The sequence below is a fragment of the Phyllostomus discolor genome, chromosome 6 (assembly GCF_004126475.2).
Source record: "Phyllostomus discolor isolate MPI-MPIP mPhyDis1 chromosome 6, mPhyDis1.pri.v3, whole genome shotgun sequence".
Classification (NCBI taxonomy): Eukaryota; Metazoa; Chordata; class Mammalia; order Chiroptera; family Phyllostomidae; genus Phyllostomus; species Phyllostomus discolor.
Genome location: NC_040908.2, coordinates 121795973 through 121815391, shown reverse-complemented (window position 1 = coordinate 121815391; position 19419 = coordinate 121795973). Strand labels below are relative to the sequence as shown.

The window sequence follows — 19419 nt, the reverse complement described above, 5'->3', positions numbered from 1 at the left end:
ATTCGATCTGAAGAGATCTGGCTAAGGGAGCCCTGTGTGGAAGGAGATCTCTCACCTGTAGTTTCGGCTGATGGCTGCCACCATAAGTGCTGTCCAGCCAAGCTTGTGCCTTGCATTGACATCTGCACCATCCGCCAACAGCCTAGAAGAGAGAGGAATATTTTCAGTGTACAGCTTATCACGGACCTAGGAGTGGAAGAAATGAGACAGTCAACAAACTGTGGGGCTGGATGACCCTGGATACAGGTAAAGGCCTTTGAGAACTAAACACCCATCCCAGCATCTCTGGCCAGTCTCCCCAACCCCAGGCTTCCCCTACTTCTCTCCCTCCTTACCCTAAATCAGTCTGCCCTTGCTCTTATCCTCCTGGCCGTGTGAGGAAAAATGTGCCTCCCCTACGTAATTACCCTGACACTCCTACTCCCTCCGTCCAGAGTGCTCCCGCCTCTGCTCCCTGTTCTAAGCCTACTCTCGTGCCATGGGATGCAATCCTGGTTTGAGGAGTCTCCCTGACAAGGCTTCCTTGACTTACCCAGTCCACAGATCTCTCTTCCTCCCTTAGAATTTCCCTGTTCTTAGCACCAAGTGCCCAGGGGCGCTTTTTCTTTTTCCTTTTTTTAAAAGATTTTTATTTATCTATTTTCAGAGAGAAGGGAGGGGAGGGAGGAAGAGTGGGAGAGAAACATTGCTAGGTTGCCTCTCGCACCTGGTCCATAACCCAGGCATGTGTGCCTCAACCAGGAACCGAACTGGTGACCCTTCATTTTGCTGGCCAGCACTTAATCCACTGACACACACCAGCCAGAGCCCAAGGAAACTTCTTATCTAGGTAGTTCCTGCTCTATAAAAGGATCACACTCTTCAAGCTTATCCATATGGTGGCCCTTTGAAAACTGGAAATCTTTGAACACAGGGAAAGATGGAAACAATGTTAGAAATGCAAAATTGGGTCTCTACAAGAGTCCACATGAGCCTATTTGACTCTGTATGCCACTACCTAGCACACTATAGGGGTATAGTAGCTGTCGGGTAGACGAACAATGACCGGGTTTTAAGTATACCACTGAAAGCCTGAATTCTGGGTCCTGGGAAGAGGGCCCGACAATGTGGAGGTGAATAGAGAGAAGGGGAGTAAACAGAACGAGTTCTTACTCAGTACCTACTACAAGTGGAAACTACCCTCAGAACTTCATATACGTGCTCTCATTTACTCTTCGTACAGGCTAAAGGAGCTGATACTCACTTCTTTTCACAGATGAGGTAACAGGCTCAGCGAGGTGAAATGATGTGCTGAAGGTCACAAACTAGTAAAGAGGCAACTCAGTGACTGGAACCCAGGTGGGTAACAGCTCTACAGCCTGAATCCTTCTCACCTTGTCATCCTTCCTTGAGGCTAAACGTGGTTCCATGTCACATGGAAGACAAAAGACTACATTGACTTCAGCAACTCCACAATATGTGCTGGGTCCTGGGCTAGATCCTAGGATGGGGGTGAGGAGAACGCATGGGGTCTACCCTAGCAAAGTATATAATTTGGTTGTGGGGAAGGACTAAGGAGAGTAGGAACCAAAGCCCGTGGTGTTTGGCTTCCCACCAGAAATGCTATAGAAGGCCAAGAAAGGAGGAGACTGAAAGTCAAGAATGATTGTTCAGACAGAAGTGAAGCCATCTGTCTGAACAAAGGAGGTCTGCTTATGAGGAATGGCGGGAGCGCGGGGTATTTGGGGGAACTGGGAGGGTATCTAGTCTTCAGTGGGTTCTAGGTGAAAGGGCACCGGCAGAAAACCCAGAGCTTGGGGATGAGTCCTAGTGCCATTCTTACGTAGTAAATGCTCCTCTGGACCAAGCCAAATAAAACCTCTGCGCTGTTTAATAAGTAAGCAGGTGACTGAGGTTTGGGAGGGTGAAAAGACCCAAAGCCTGAGGGGGAGACAGCCAACAAGTGCGTACCTGTACTCGGATGAGTGCACACCGAGGGAACCTAACCCAGTCTTAGTGACCCAGAGGTCTCTCTGAGAAGGTGACAACAGAGAGCTAGCCAGAAGAAAAGGGTGCGAGGGAGGGGCAGGGGTGTTCTAGGCAGAGGTGAAGCCTCTCTCCCAGAGAAGACAGCATGGGGTATATGAGCACCTGCAAGAGGTTTGGCATGACTGGGGCACAAAATGCAAGAGGAGAGCGCCAGGAGTGGAGGCTGGGAAACCCTCATCTCTCGTGTCTATTCTGGAGGATTTCTTCTGGGCCTCTTACCACGTACACTTCTTGTATGGAGGAACAATTCTGTATGGCCAAGAATGTTAAAGGGGCTAAAAAAAACCTGGTGATGAATTTTCTGAGACCAAAAAAAAATCGCTTTTTGCACAAAATCTCCTCCCTCATTTACACACCTTCCCTTGTTTGCAGGCCAACTGGTGCTGTGGGAAGCACAGGGTTCTGAGAGCTAAGAGACTGGAGTCCTGACCCTAAGTGTGATTCAGACAGATGGTCTCACTTCTCTGATCCTCACCCAGAAGACAGGAATATCAGGACCAAAATCAAAGAGGTTTGTGAAGGGAAAGGCTTGAACTGTGTCTCGAAGAAGGGGAACAGTTTAGAGACAAGGGAGGAAATGTAAGGCAGTGAAGACAAAAGGAGTAGGATACTCCTCAGAAGCAGGGAAGCAATGGGAAGGTATGTTCAGAGACCAGGCAGGTCCATCCGGGTGACAGTTTGCAGCAGAGGAACACCTGCTGAGGTATGCAGGGCCTACAACAGGGCCTCACACCCGGGCTGGGAGGCCAAGACAGTGAGCATAAACTTTTCTTGAGCCATGTGTTTCTTTAAGAGTATGATCTTAAAACTGATGACTCTCTCCAAAAAGGTACACAGGAGCACACATTCCTACCCCACCCCATTTTGTTTTGTCTTGTCTTGTTTTTTACATACAACGCCCAGGGGTTCATAGGTCCTCATGAAATTAACAGTGGACCCTAGGTTACAAACCCAATATAAAGAGTTGACAAATGCCTGGCATGTGTGCCAATGTCCTGCACTCCTGCACCTAAGTCAGAAATCACAAATCTCTCCACGCAGTTCCTTCCTGTGGAGCCACTGAAAGAGCCTCGGAATCCTCAACACTGGTTCCTCCTCCGCAACACTGGTTCCAATGAGCCACCATCAATCAACTGAAGCTGGCAGCAGAGAGGAAACCTATTTGCCACTCCTCAGACTCACACCATAGGCAGTGGGGTTGTCAGTGAAAGTTTTGGGGCAAAAGAAATTACAAAATTAACCTAAGAGCTTAAGCAGGCTGAACATGAAAGGGGAGAGAGCAGGAAATGGGGACAAGGAGGCCAGTCTGGAGACTGCTAGAACACAGACCTAAGGAGATGAGCTGGGGCAGAGACAGAAGCAAGCAGGGCACGGCTGGGAAAAGGCACGGCTAGGGCAGCCAGAACCCCTCATGCTTTCACTGGGTCAGTGACCTGTGTTCCCCCGCCTGGCTGGGCACAGAGAATTTCAGCACTGCTCTACAGATAGGGTGGAAGAAAGAAGATTGAGTTGCCTCCCCCTCCTGCTCCCTGAGGGTTGAGTATAGTGTAACAAAAAGGATGAATGAAGGGCTTCGGTGTAAGGTCAGACCTGAATTCAAATTCTGGTCCAGCTGGGTAACCCTAAGCAAATCAATTCTCTATGAGACTCAGTTTTCTCACCTATCAAATAGGGACGGTAATCTCTAATATACAGTGATAGCAGCCCAATGCCTGGCATACAGTAGGTACTCAATGCAGGGTGGCTGCTGCCTGCCACCCTTCTCTACTTCTGTGCCTCTGAGGGAACACAGTGTTCTGGTCTCAAGGTGGTCATGGCAGGTTGGCTAATACCCAGGGGTTCTGAGACAGGGCCACACAGGACCACCTGGGTAACTCAGCCAGGCTGGCTCCAGGGGCTCTTTTGTTCATTTATTCAACACATATGTGCACTCACACACTCCATGTCCAGCCACATGCTAGCTACTGACAAGACAGAGGTTCTTACTTTCCAAGACCTAAGCCAACCAGGTTTTTATATATATACACATTTGTTTATTACTCCCCCCCACAAATGATTGTACTTTAAAGTACACCCATACTGTTAAGTATACAACAATTCCACTTTTTAATCTGCTGCATAATTCTCCATAACACTTCCAACCAAACTTTCCCCCTCTACTCTCCATCTCCTGACCAACAAGAGCAGTGCTCGAAGAACATCCTCTTACGTGTGCCCTTTGGCCCTGTGTGAGTATTTCCCTGGACCATGTACTCAGAGTGAGACGCAGTTATACTATTTACATTACCTGGTTTGACGAATAGTGCCAAGATCCCCTCCAGGGCAGCTGCTCCACCTGCCCTCCACCAGGAGGACCAGGGGACTTCCCTGTGTACCACTCTCAAGCCAACACTTAGCAATACCCAGCTCTCCTAACCAGTGCAAGTCCAAGTGTAAAGGATCTCACACTACTGTTTTAATTTGCATGTCTTTGATTACCAACAATTTTGAGCTACTTGTTATATGCACGTTAGCATTTTAGGGTCCTCTTTCCTGTACACTGCAGGGCTTTCTTTAAAGAGGAGGGACTGCTGGGGGAGAGGGCTTCTCCAACCTTGCTAATCCTTTCAATTCATAGAGTAGAACGAGCACAGGGCAGAGTCAGGAGACCTGGGTCGTAGTTCCAATTTTGCCACCTCCCACTCTTAAACCCTAGAGAAGGCATATCATCTCTAAGTTTCAGACTCTCCACAGGCCCACTAGGGTTTTAGGAGGTGACAGTGTAATCTGAGGGGAAGGGCCCCACAAACCTGAAGGATCACTCCCAGGAGACAAATCTGTGTTTGGCAGCGAGACTCCAGCTCTTGAGCCCTGCCCAGCTTCCCTACTGAGCATCATTTTTTGCAGTCTCTTGGAGGTGGGGTGTAATGGGAAAGGCAATGACCCTGGAATCCCAAAGCTGGAGTTCGGATTCTGGTTCTCACTTGCTAGCTGTAAAATGGAGGATGTTAATCCCCCATGGTGCAAGGTGTTTGTAAGGATGAAACAAGACAGACATGGTGTAATTTCTTGGGAGTGATGGCACCCAGCAGATTAAGGAAGAACCAGAACAAAATAAACGCCAGCACAAGCTAGCCCAAATACAAACTTTTCCTCTTTAGGAGTGGGGTGGACCCTTCCCCTTCCCCCACTTCCCCTCTGTGTACAGCAGCCCCAAAAGTTAGGATTTCACAAACCCGGGTCTCCTCCATTTCATTTTGTTGCTTTGCAAGTGAATGCCCAGCGGGCAGTCATTTCAAAGTCCTGGGCCAGCTGGGCCGGTGGCTGCCTGCTGAGAGTGGCTGAAAGGGCCTCTGAGGCCTAAGAAAGCCACCCTTGCTCTCCCCTGCGATTTTCACCAATGGACAAAATGCGGCAAGTGAATTAATCTCTTTTAAAAAGAGCAATGCTTGTGACAGAGCACGGTGTCTCCGAAAAGGTTAGGATTCCATCATCCCTGAGATGATGAGTGGAATGCTTAATGCAGGTTGCCACTCAGGGCAGAGCAGCTTGTGTCCAGGGGCTGGGAGTGGGGGTGGGCACTGCAAGCCTTTCTGGGCTCACTGACTGTGAAAGGTCCTTCCCTAATGAACTGGGTCTCCTGCTTGGCAGGGCAGTGGTGGGTGACACTAACTGGGGGTGACCCGGGATAGAAGATAGAAAGGAGACCACACTAGAAGTCCAGAGTTGAATTCCAGCTCTTATACAACTTGCAAGCAGTAGAACGGGGCAGGAGAATAATAGGAGAGACCTCAGTTCAAATGCAGGCTCCGGCATATACTGGGTGGGTAGCCGTGAATGAATGGCTTAGCCTCTCTGACCCTCACTTAGTCCCCTCATCAGAGTGACAATTCCTGCTCTCTGAGCCTGTTTCCACATCTGTTAAAAAATGGAGAACACCTTGCCAGCCCTACCCCATATATCACACAGGGGTGCCATGAAGAGAGAATGAGACAAAGCATGTAAAAATACTTGGTATGCAACAAGGCAATGTATAAATAGAAGAGCCTGTGCTATTATCATTCTTATTTTCCAATTAGTGCTACCCCATTTTAAGGATACAGAATATATGAAAGGTATACGTAGCACTTGGAATGGAAGTCCCCAAAAGTTTCTGTGGATTGATAAATAAATGGTCTCAAATTCCCAGGTGAGGGCCTCAGTAGAATAAGGGCTCCTTAGGCCAAGAGTTGAGGATTTCCACAAAAGAGTAACAAATCAAGGGGAGAAACAAAGACTGGAGCATCCCTGCTCCAATCTCTAGGGATCCAAGAGAGTTCTGACGATTATGGACCAAACAGGCAACAGTGATTACCTCTGATGGAGAAGGGAGAGGGGATGAGGGAGCCCTACTTCCTGCTCTGAAGGCTCCTGTATTGTCCGAAGTTTTGTTTTTTATAACAATGAGCATACTATTACTCCAAAAAAACCTTTCTTAGGAAAAAATAAAATATCATTTTTATCTCCAAGAAGCCTTCCCTGAGACAGCTCTGATGCTGCCACAGTGCCTCTGCCAACCAGTACCAACAGTTGTCACAGTTTCTTTGTCTCACTCCCCTGGCAGCAGCACGGTCCTTTAACACTGAGGACATGCTTTGTCTCTGTACCCCTGGTGCTGGCACAGAGACGGGCTCACCCATCAGAGGGCCCTGGGGCTGAACCACTGAATGTCTACAGCACTTTCCTACACAAATCTCTGACCAATATGCCTGTCTTCTGCTGACAGTCACTTGTTTTATATCTGCGTGCCTGACTTTTTCAAAGTACTTAGGCTCCTGTGCATATGTGGGTGTGGGTGTGGGTATGGGTGCAGGACACAGGGCTGAGGACACAGATACAGACTTGGGCTAGAGGTCATGTATTTCAGTCACAGCTCTCTCAGTAACTAGCTGTGTGATCCTGGATAACTCTCTGAACCTCACTTTTCTCTTCAGTACAATAAGGGAACTGAATTAAATGATTTCTCAAGTCCGTACCAATTCTAAAATCCTAGGATTCTAAATATGTGTAGCACCAAAATTTAGAAGTGGATCCCTAGCAGACATGGGCATCGGCAAGACTTCCAAAGAAAAGACAGCTCCTCATGCCTGCTGTGTGTAGGAGAGAGGGAGAGAGTCCCACACAGGGAAATGGGGGCAGTTCTGATGTATTCTGTCTAACCAGCTCGCCTACTCAGGAGAGGACCAGTTACCACTTGATTCTTCTTCTTCCTCATTTTATGACCAATCAATACCAAGCGGCCCCTGAACTTCAATTGTGCATTGTTCCAAATGATTTCCGGATCCTTAGCATGAACTGGCCCTCAGCTGCAGCTGGGGAGGGGGCTGACGGGTAGGGAGCCCTGTCCCACCTGCATCAGAGGCCTGGAAGCAGTGAGCCATGCAGACTCAATCATGATCACTATCAGGGCAACAGGGCCCTGGCTGGAGCCTCGCAGAAGGTCCTATTTACAGTAATAACAGCACCAGGCCAGGCTGTCTGAGCAGAGGCAAGGCGCCTGGGGCTAGAATCCATACACAGCCTCCATCTGTGCCTTATCTACCCAGCCAGCCTGGACTGGGAGGGGTGGGCAAAGGAGAGGCTGCTTTAGACCCCAGCCTGGGCCAGCAACTTCAGGCAGGGTCCTAGGGCTCTAACCCCACAGACACAAGGCTTCTCAGGCAACTTGTTCATCTGCTGCTTGAACTTAGCACTCTCCTTTGTGACCCTTTAAGACCCTTCCTCTAGGAAGCTCTACAGAAGTTCTCACTCCCAGTGAGATGGCCTATCCCAGCACTGTCATGCCCTGGCTACTCCAAAGGGAAGTGGGCGGGCAGTGAGAGGGAAGAGGGACTAGCATTTATGCAGCACCTACAAGTGCAGGCACACTGTATAATGTGCCTGTATACTTTAGATTTTCTGGACCTGAAGAATGATCTGCAGACATCAATCCAATTCAATCCTTCCTTTTATAAATACAGATATGGAGGAGATTCAAAATGCATCATCTGCCCTGGCTGGCGTGACTCAGTGGACTGAGCGAAGGCCTGTGAACCGAAGGGCCACCAGTCTGATTCCCAGTCAGGGCACGTGCCTGGGTTGTGGGCCTGGTACCTGGTAGGGGGCGCCCGAGAGGCAACCACACACTGATGTTTCTCTCCCTCACGTTTTCTCTCCCTCCCCATCTCTAAAAATAAATAAAATCTTTTTTAAAAAAGACACTTTTAGGCTTGGAATAGGCTGATCTGAATAGAAGCCTACACCTGTCTTCCAGGCTGTGTGACTGTGGGCAGGTCATGCTAAGTTCTCTGAACCTCGCTCACCTAACATCAGCCTGCCAGACCTACCTAACAAGGGTGCTGAGATGACCAAAGGAAATAATGCATGTGCAAGCAATTACATTTTCCAAATGTAAGTTGCCATTGTTCTTATTGTTCTATTTGCTCAAAGGCACAGAGTGGAGGAGCTATTATCAGAATCTCCATGAACACTGCTGAATGAAACAGAGTACAGTCCAATGCTGGGGTAACCATTCTTTGCCTACCTCCCTTACAGTTTCTAGCAGGAACCTGGCACACACTAAAGTATATAGATTATTTTCCTTAACTTATTTTAAAATGATTTCAAATATACAGAACAGTTACAAAAATAGCATGCACGCACACACACACACAAACCCCCTCATTTATCCTTCACTCAGATTCTCATTACATTTTGCCTCATGAGCTTACTACTCCCATGAGAGTTAGTTTCAGACACTATGGCCTTTACTTCCGAATACTTCAGCACATATTTCCTAGTGTGAGGACGTTCTCTTGTATAACCACTAACCAATAATGACCAAATTCAGAACACTTAACATTAAAATACTTTTATCTGATATACAGCCCATATTCAATTTTTTCAATTATCCCGATAAAATCCTTCATGGCAATCTTCCCCGCCCCATGGTCCAGATATAGGCCAGGATCAATATTAGAATAAAGCATTCCATGTGTCTTCAGTTTCTTTTCATTGAAAGTAATTTCTCAGCCCTTCTTTGATTTTCATAATGTTGATATTTTTGCAGAATAAGGTTGGTTTGTTTGTAGAATGTCCTTCAATTAGGATAGCAATTTTTTGAGGAACTACTTTCTATTATTCATCCATTCATTCCACAAACTTTTCATGAGACTGGTTATTATAATACTCTGATCAGGCTACTGAGGACACTTTGATGAATTCCGTAGTACTCTTGACTTCAAGGTGTTCAGTGGACAGCTACATACCTGGCAAGTAGCTAAAATACAAGTAAGGAACCTGGAGGAAAGTGCTACATGAGTGCAGGTGACAGCAACTGAACCACAGGGACAACTTCCTGGAGTCAGAGACCTGAGCTGTGCCAGAACGGGTGGCCAGAAGCAGATTCCCCTAATGATCCTGGGATCCTCTATGGGAAATATCTCTGCTTCCCCAAGCAGTGTGTGCCATGGCTGAGAGTCAATAAAACACGAAAGGCAAAAATATAAGGCCAGAAAGGGGAGGGGATGGTCCAGAGCACCCTCATCTGGGTACCTCTGCCCAGGGCTATATGCTAGGTCCCAGTCAGCAGCTGCCTTCTCGACAAGAAGTAAAGGCCTATCTTATCCATGCAGCCAAGTGAGGGAAAGGGCCATGGGCGCCACCTACTGGCTCCACAGCAGGACACTAGCCTGCTGTACAGGGCAGCTGGGCAGCTAGCTAGTTGCCAGGAAGCTTGACACACCATGGCAATGAGACAGAGATGGCTCAAACTTCTCAAATAGCATTGGCATGTGAGCCACCAGAGCCGAGCTCCATGGGCGCTCAGATTTTCAGTAAAGAATGGACTGGCCAAAGCCAACCACAATACCTGGGCAAGGATTTGGCCTTCATCACTTCAGGTCCATTCCAGTAACAAAAGTTAAGTAGCCTCAATTAAAGCCAGACTCTGTGTTGGTTACTGAGATTAACTGGACAGGGTCCTTGCCCACAATGAGTCCCCAGTCTGAACTAGGGGTAGGGAAATGAGACAAGTAAGTACACAAAATAAGTGTGTTAAGTATCACTGTTGCTCTGAGAGCTGTTTGTAGAGTCAGTGACCATACAATATGCTTGGCTCTTCCTGTCTTACAAAACTCTTAAATGATGGAGCTTATAAAAGCTCACATTTCTTGGATAGCTTACTATGCATCAGGCACTCGACGTGTATGAACTCATCTAATCTAGTGACTAGAGAAGAAGCCTGAGTCTTTCAGAGGGTAACTGATTTGCCTAAGATTACATGGCCAATAAATGGCAGTCTAGAATGGGAGCCCATGCTCCCCCTACTGAACCACACTACTGTCCAGGGCACGCATCCTGTCTTCTTCTTCCCTTCTTTCCTATGTAAGCCTGAGACTAGCATACTACTAGTATCTGATGGAACTAACCAACTGACAGGAAATAATAAAGAAGGAAGATTATTAACTGGAAAGGAGGTTATCTGAGGAACAGAGATACTCTTTGATTAGTTCTGCTTTCTAGAACCTTCCCCGTGAAGAGACATTCTTCTCATAGACTCAAGATGCAGAAGACCCAATCCATCCCTTCTTTTTCTTCTTTTTGGTGGTCTCCATAGTACCCCCACCACTTTCAGAGTCACTGGCAATACAATGCTTTAATGTGGTCTTGTCTTTAGGTTAAAACAAGCTTGGCAAACAAATCCAAACAAAAGGTTAAAGAAGTACAGGAAGCCCTGGTTCTCAGTAAACTGGGCTGACTGCAAGCTTAACATAATCCAGGAGTACATCATGCAGCTGCTAAGAAAGCTAATGCAAGCTCAGGCCACATTAATGGAATCATAAAATCTCTAACAAAGGGGATCACAGCCCTGCTCCTCACAATAATGGTTATGCCACACTCTAATTCAGAAGGGGCACCAAAAACTTTGTGACCATTTCATCAGAAAATGACCAGGAAGGGGAAAAGACTAGAAACCACAATTTAGGTTACCAAGGCTTATTTGACTTGGAGCTCTGTCTCCTGATATTTAAAGGTCTGGAACAAGAAAAGAGAGCAGTGTGGTCCTAAAGGACCTAGTGGGGACCAAAGAGGAAGTGGAGAGGGAACTGACTATGTGACAGTAGCCCACCACATGCCAAATACTGTGCCAGGTGCCACAGGGAGGGGGAAAGTAGGCCTGCAGTTTTGAGTATACAAAACAGTTTATTCTTATATTATTATTTATTAATTATTGTTACTTTCCACATGAACTGTAAACCTACTTTTGCCCCACCCTGTATTCAAAATTCATCACAACATTAAATATTTTTCTAATTACAAAGTGCCTTTGATTCTATTACTCCAATTGCCCAGAATGTCTTTCCACCAAGCTCCTTGGATCCAAATATTGTATCATCTATCTCCAGGCTCAGACTAAATACCACCTTGTTGATGAAACCTTAACTTTTCTTTTTTTGAAAAATTTTACTTATTTTTAGATAGAGGAAAGGAAGGAGAAAGAGAGGGAGAGAAACATTAATGTGAGAGAGACATTGATTGGTTGCCTCTCAAACGTGGGACGTGCCCTGACTAGGAATCAAACTGGCAACCTTTTGCTTTGTGGGACAATATCCAAGTGAGCCATGCTGGTCAGGGTGAAACCTGATTTTTCATATGCATTAGTTATAATTTTCTTACTAGACAGCAAGTTCCTTGAAAGGCAAAGGTCACCATGATACATGGCTCCTCCTCAATGCCGACTGGGGCATACTTCTCATAATGGGCCATAAGGATAGATAAATGCCACAGAAAATAAACAAGTGGCCAATAAGCATACAAAAAGGTGATCATGAGACCATATAGCCATGATGACCATTAGCCATCAGGAAAATGCAAATCTAAACCAGAATGAGATACCACTTCACATATACTAGGATGGCTATAATAAAAAAGACTGACAATAACAAATGTTGGCAAGAAGTGGAGAAATCAGACCCCTCACATCCAGTGCTGTAGGAATATAAAATGGTGTAGCCACTTTTGAAAATAGTCTGGCAATTCCTCAAAATGTTAAACATAGAGTTACTATAGGATTGAGCAGTTCCACTCCTAGGTATATCTCTAGGTATCTTTTCAAGACGTATAGAAACATACATTCACACAAAAACCTGTACATAAATGTTCATAGGACACAGGAATGTTCACAGTATTACTAATAATGGCCAAAAAGTAAAAACACAAAGGTGCATCAATTGATGAGTGTACTATAAATAATATGTGGTGTATCTATACAAAGAATGTTATTGGCCATACAAAGGAACGAGGAACTGATGCCTACTGCAACATCATCAATCTTGTAAACGTCATGCTAAGTGAAAGCCTGACACAGAAGGTCACATATCGGATGATTCCATTTATATGAAACATTCAGATAGGCAAATCCAGAGACAGAAAGCTGCTTAGTTGTTGCCAGGGTCTGGGGAGGGGGAAACGAGGGAATTTCCTGTGTTCCTATGAACATTCACGTACAGGTTTTTGTGTAAATGTATGTTTCTATATCCTTTGGGCAGAGAGCCTAGGAGTGTAACTACTGGGTCCTGTGGAACTCTATATTTAACATTCTGGGGAACTGCCAGACTGTTTTCCAACGTGGCCACACCATTTTACATTCTCACAGCAGTGACTGTCAGGGGTCTGCTAATGGGACTGGGTATTTGGCTGGCGGGGGGAGGGGGGGCGGGAGTGATGAAAATGTTCTGGAGTTAGTGGCAGTGGTTGCATGATCTTGTAAAAAACTAAAAACTGGACTGTATATTTTAAAAGAGTGAATTTTATGGTACATAAAATATCCTCAAAAAGAAAAAGAAAGAATGAATGAACAAATGAATGAATGCTTGATCAATGAGATTCCTAATCTTCAGGAGGCAGAAAGTACGTTACACCTAGAGGCACCCAACTGAGGGCAGGATGTGCTGCCCATGAGAGAATCTAAAGAGGGGACTTGAACACTGGAGAGGAAGTAAGGTCAGAGACAAAAATGCCTCGGATCCTGTCTGACCCACACTTGGGGGCTGGGGCTATGACTGAGCCCCAATGGGTCCTGCCCTGCCTGCTGGACTCTGAACCCCTGGGAATTCCAGGAGCCTCCCTCTGTGTTTCATATTCTGTTCCTACTCACTGTCCATCTGCAAAGGCTGGTCAAACACACAGACTTCCCAGGAGGCCTGGGTGCTATCCCCCCAAACAAAAGGCATTGAGATGGAAGCCTCAGATCAGCCTCAGAGAGGATTCTTATGCAGCCTTCCTGGGCCTCCCATCCACATGAATGGAGGATACTTGAGACCAGTCAGCCTGCCCAGCTGCTGTACCCTCCTGCTGGGTAGCCTCTGGAGAATAAACAGGGTTTCATTCAACCGAACAAAACAATCAACCAGCCAGACTCTATTCCAACTATGTGCCTTCTGAGTATCCACTCAGCCTTGTGAGACGAGCTATGGTGGAGGCAGGAGGAGGTGCCATTCACCTTGCTGTGATAGCACAGCCTAGGTGAGGAGACACAGACATGAAGCAAGCAAAAGGAAAAGCAAGGAGGTGAAAATTAAACACAATACTATGTAGCTCTGACTTTAAGGCTGTGGGTATTTTGGTAAGAACTATCAACCTGGCCTAGAATAAGCAGTGAACTGTAGTGAGAAAAAGCACATACTTTGGGGTCATGTGGGCCTTGGTTTAAATTACAGCTCTTCTCTTACTAGCTGTGAGGAAGTAAGTACTAAATCTGTCTGAACCTCAAGTTGTCTCATCTAAAAAATGGACATAGTACAATCTGCTTTGCAATACTGTAGGAAGCAATAAAGATAACACAGTATCTACTATAATGCCTCTCATAGAGTGGGTATTTAATACAGCTATTACTCCTAGGAAGGATGAGCTTTCTGGAAAAGGAAGGGCAATCAAACACGAACAGGATCTAGACAGACAGGACAGGGGTGGAGCGGGAAGCACTAGAAAGGCCGAAGAGCAGGAATGATTTAGTAAGCTGTAAGTCTGGGCAGTAGGAAGCCAAGTCTGACAGGAAGGGGGGTTCTTGGGAAGGAGGGGAAAGCCAAGCTTGGCTGGTGAGTGTGGGAGCAGGGGTGTCAGCGAAGAGGAGAGATGGGGGAGGACAGAGAAGGGGTCTGCATTTGACAGTTTGTCTTCAGGAACTTTGTGGACTCCCAGTAAGGCAGACAGAAAGGGTTCCCCCTTTGCTAGAAAACATCTCCCTGAGCCTGGAGGAGAGCTGAGAGGAAACTGAGACCCAGGAAAGCCTCTCTGTGTTTCCAGCCTCACAGCCTTCTCATCTGTAAAAAGAAGTGGTGGGCCACTTCCAAGTGGGCAAATCACTTAAACTAACAGAATTTCTGCTCCATCATCTGTGAAATGGGGCTACATTACCTGCACAGTTGTGAGGATTTAGTGACTAAAGCCTCACATAAGGTGGCATTCAATAAATATCAGCCACTAATATCAATATTTAAGTTACTAAAATGTTTTATATTTTATAATATGCATATATAAAAATATATAAAATATATTAAAACAAAAATTGTTATTAAAGAAATATGCTATAAACATTAAATAAAATTCTTAATATATGAGTTCTTTAAAAAAATAATAAAACTAAACATAATAGGCTGTGTATTTTTTGCTTTACTTTAGTATACACTTACCTTGTAGTTCATCAATCTGGAGAATCTCTGAATGCCCACAATAAGAGTTCAAGGAAAATGTGGAGGGTAAAATTTGAATATTCAGAAAATTCTATTACCTTAATTTATTTTGGTAATTAGTGGGCCTGAACCTTGTGTAATTAACAACTCTCAATAATACCTACAATGTACTAAGCATTTTGTATGTGCTAGGTACAGCACTAAGTGATTTTTCACTATTATGCTTAGTTTTATTTTTTTTAAAGAACTCACATATATTAAGAATTTTATTTAATGTTTATGGCATATTTCCTTAATAACATAATTTTTGTTTTAAATATATTGTTTTATATATTTATATATGTATATTATAAAATATAAAGCAATATTTTAATAACTTAAATATTTTCTCATTTAATTTTTTCACTTAATACTCACAGCAACATAGTAAAATATGTCAACCAACATCCCACTTTGCAGATAAAGACTCTACGGCTAAAGAGCGTGGGCAACTTTCCCAAGGTTGCAGAGAGCAAATGGCACAGCTGGGATTCACACCTTGTTTTCTCAGACTCCAATGTCCTTACGGGCAGGACTCCTGCCAGTGATACGCAAGCCTCTTGGGCAGACCCACTGACAGAGTCACAAGGAAAGAACCACTTACTACTTTAGGAGGACGCTGGGCCTGGAAACTCTGCTCAGAAGGGAGGAGAGAGAAGAAAGCAGGATGCAGACAAGTTCCAAAGTTCAAACGTGAGATTTTCTGAGAAGGCTTTTCAAACAGGACAGGAACAGGCAGGAACTGTGAGGTGAGCAGCTAAAGTGTGGATGAGAAAGGGGCCACATACTAAACCTGACACGCTCAGGGGAGGCCTGCATAGGGACCTTAAAAACTCAAGAGACCAAAAGTAACCACATAGAATGGTCTGAAATTAAAACTTTCTAGCTAAAAGTGAGTCACAGTGGGTAGTCAGGTCCTAGGCAGACATCTTTCTTAACAAAGGTAGATCTTTACCTTAACTGAGCCTGTCTATTGCCTTAAATGTCAGGGTAATTTCCTTTTTCCAGACCCCTCAGGGCACAACTTCCCACCATAGCAGGTGACCAGAGAGCCCCTCATTATTGCTGTTATTGTGTTAACTGTCCTATACTCTAACTGGCCTAAGTAAAAGAAGTACATGCCTATTCGTTTTACTTCTTATCCAATCCCAGAAGTTTCCCCACTTTGCTTTCTCCCGCCTCCCTAATCTGTCACCAATGAATTTCATGTAACCGCCTTACATCTTCCCCTTTGATTCTGATGTATAAAATAAGTGGTAAAGCTGCCACGTTCCAGAGAATTTTTGGAGCATTTTCTCAATCCGTTGAGATTTTTCTTCCCGGCAACTGTTGTCAGTTTGGCTTAAATAAACACATAAAAATTCTTACAGGCTTGGATGTTTCTTAAGCTGACAACTGTTTTCAATATTCTTGGATCTCTCTCTATTCCTCAGTTTCCAGGAAAATTCTTTGGGAAAAACTCCAACTGGTTCCAGCCATACTGATAGAATTTGCATTACAACCATGACTGAACTGGGATTTTCAAGCAGCAGTAGCTGGGCCACAGCAAGGGTGGTGGGGTGACAGGAGTCAGATGGCTGCCCTGCTGTGAGGCCCCGGGGACTGCAGCTCTGCGGCCTACACTGTCTTTGTGGCTGGATCAGTGCCCAAGAAGATCCTGGCACACACAGGCGAGTAGGCACTCAGACTGGTTCCTAATGTCTCTCTCGCTGATCACATCAGTCCCCTTCCAACCTCTCCCCCTCCAACTCAGCTACCACTGCTGTTAGAAGAAAGATAGAGCTTCTCGTGACGGCCTCTAAAGACCTGCGAAGTCTACTTATTCTCTGGACTCCTGGCACCAGCCCTCTGGGCTGCGGGGGCCCATGACCCTCCTTCAGTTCTTTGTGTTTGCCATGGTTCCTCTTTCCACAAGGTCTCTGTAGATAACAGCTCCTTCTCTGGGAAAGCTCTTCTCACCTTCTTCACCTAGGTTCACTGCCCCTTGTTTACTGCAGAGCTCAGGCTCCCTCTGGGGAGCCTTCCCTGACCAGAGGAAATCTATGTGAGACACTCGGAATTCTCCGTACTGCCCCTTTGCAGCTGTAATTTCACATGTGCACAGGTAATGTCCTACAAGGCTTTAAACTCCGTGAGGAGGGGCCTGTACATATATATGGCTTACTACTGATCCATTAGGGCCTAGCACAATACCAGCGCCTAGTAGGCACTATTTGTTTAATGAATAAATGATTAAACTAATACTCCATTTTTATTATATTTTCGAAGGGAAGTCAGTTCTCTGATTACAGATTTATTATAACTGTAAGTAACCACCAACAATCATCTAACTCTTACCATTTACAAAATACTTATCCAATATTTAGTATTTAACTATTTACATAAATAGTGAAGAACAAAGCAATGACTTGACACCCCCAAAACTCACAGTATTATGAGAGAGAGGGGGAGAGAGACAAGGAAACAGATGATCAAATCCCAAGAGAAGGTAGTAAGTGCTATCACAGAGGAAGTACAGGGTGCGGCTACTTGGAGGTTCAGGGAAGGCTTCTTGGAAGATGTGACACCGATGACCAAAAGGAAGAATAGTTTTCCAGACAACAAGAGTTCCCCTGCTTGGAACTCTCACAAGATCCCAGGAGGGTGGTCTGACAGGTATCATCAAAGACACTTCCTTCACATTTGCCCTGGCTGGTGTGGCTCAATGGACTGAGTACCAGCCTGAGAACCAAAGGGTCACCACTGCAATCCCCAGTCAGGGCACATGCCTGGGTTGCAGGCCAGGTCCCCAGTAGGGGGCGCGTGAGAGGCAACCACACACTGATGTTTCTCTCCCTCTCTTTCTCCCTCCCTTCCGCCCTCTCTAAAAATAAATAAATAAATAAAATCTTAAAAAAAAAAAAAGATACTTCATGTTTGAAAAACTTAAAGAACCACTACCTCAAGGCCATACAGTCCACAGGCAGTAGGGCCACTACAGACTCAATCCCAGGGCTGGGCTCCCCTTCAGAGACATGCTTCCCCCCAAGGTACCCAGGAGGCCCTGCTGTTTATTGCTCTCGGACTAGGCAAACCACCTGACTCTGCTGGGCTTCTAGGCAGTTGACTGGCTGCTTCCACAGCTCACCTACCCATCAAGTTCAGAAAAAGCTGCTAATCCCATCTTCCCCAACTGCCTTCTGCTACCAGGGAGCAAACAAGCAGGGCCTCAATAGGTTGCACAACTCAGAAAAGGAGCAAGGCCCGGGGACACACTACAGAACTGTCTGTCTGGTGAGGGCCCACTGGGGCAAGCCCTGGTGATTCAGTGTGTGAGCCGAATCCTTCCAAAGAGAATCAGTTTTCATGCAGAGCTTAATTAACGCTAGGAACTGTATTTCAAAGTTCTCAGTGGGAACCCCATTAACAAGATTGGAAACTAAGACTCAGAAAGGGAGTTTCTATAACTTATTAAGGATCATAGAGTCATTTAGTAACTGTGTCAGAAGTGGAATCCAGGACTTCTAATCCTAAAAATCCTGTATGCTTTCTGTAACATTATGCTGCCTTCTAGCATCTCAGCGTTCAAAAAGGCTGTGTGGGTTACACCCTAGCATTCAGAAAACGGTGTCATGATTTTAAGAGAACTCTCACTACAAGGATCAAATTATAAGAGTGATTCCAGTTAGGCCCTGAACTTTGGTCTAGGGTAGCGATTTTCAACCAGTGTGCCACAAGAATGTTTAAAACATGCAATACCTGCCTATACAGTCAGGGACACTGACCTCTTTTCCTTTAGATTGTCAAATAAAAAAAAATAGCTAACAACACAACTGTAGCCATCTGGTGTGATGAATCAAAATTATACATTTCTTTCCAGTCAGATTGGCAAAAAATATATTTCTCAGTGTGCTAAAGAATTTTAGTAATTAGTTTATATGTGCCATGAGATGAAAAAGCTTAAAATGGCTGATTTAAGACAAAGCTTTTGTTTCAATCTATTGCAAGCAACAAGAACATTTACATATTTATTGGTTGAGAGAGCTGTGTATTTTGGTTGCTCTGGTGCTATCATTAGTATCTTCCCGTTCAGCTAAAATGATATGCCAATTGATAAACAGACAGTCCCTCTGAGGCCCCAAGACAGCCAAATGTATTTACTAGCCAGGGTTTTTGTTAATTAGATAAAATCCCTTGATCAATGTGCAGAACATTTACCTGTGCTGTAGCTAAACACACTGTGGATACCTTAATCCCGGCACGTGGACAGCAAGTGTTTCAAGCCCCAAGCTGGGCATCTGGGGACAAGAACCAAACCAAGCCATGAATGCAAATCTAAAATAAATGTGGGTAGCCCTCAACAAAGCCCAGATCTTTTTTTTTCCTGAAGTACAAACCAAATCAAACTTTTTTTCTAAGAGCATGTAGTAAACAAGTTTGAGCTGGTATGAAGTCCTTTAGTTTCTAAGGTCATCAAACCAATCTCTAAACTGATGGAGATTTTGAAAGGCAGCATGGTACATACAGTGGGACAAGTCAAAAAGACACATGCACTCAACTTCCTAGTTGACATCTCCACTTGAATATCTTACCAGCATACTAAATTCAGAATGTTCAAAACTGAACTCAGAATCTTCTCTCAACCCAGTCTTCCAGCATCTTCATTTCAGTGAATGGCAACAGC

At 45.1% G+C, this 19419-nt stretch overlaps 1 protein-coding gene across 3 annotated transcripts in view; it reads right to left on the bottom strand.

Moving 5' to 3' along the window:
- CLPB (caseinolytic mitochondrial matrix peptidase chaperone subunit B) overlaps positions 1-19419 on the bottom strand; it is a 136375-nt gene that overhangs the window by 108760 nt on the left and 8196 nt on the right. For all 3 annotated transcript variants that reach the window (XM_028515536.2, XM_036028859.1, XM_036028858.1), the window contains exon 3: positions 56-142. In XM_028515536.2, the coding sequence (XP_028371337.1) occupies positions 56-142 (87 nt within the window). The remainder of the gene's footprint in view (positions 1-55; positions 143-19419) is intronic.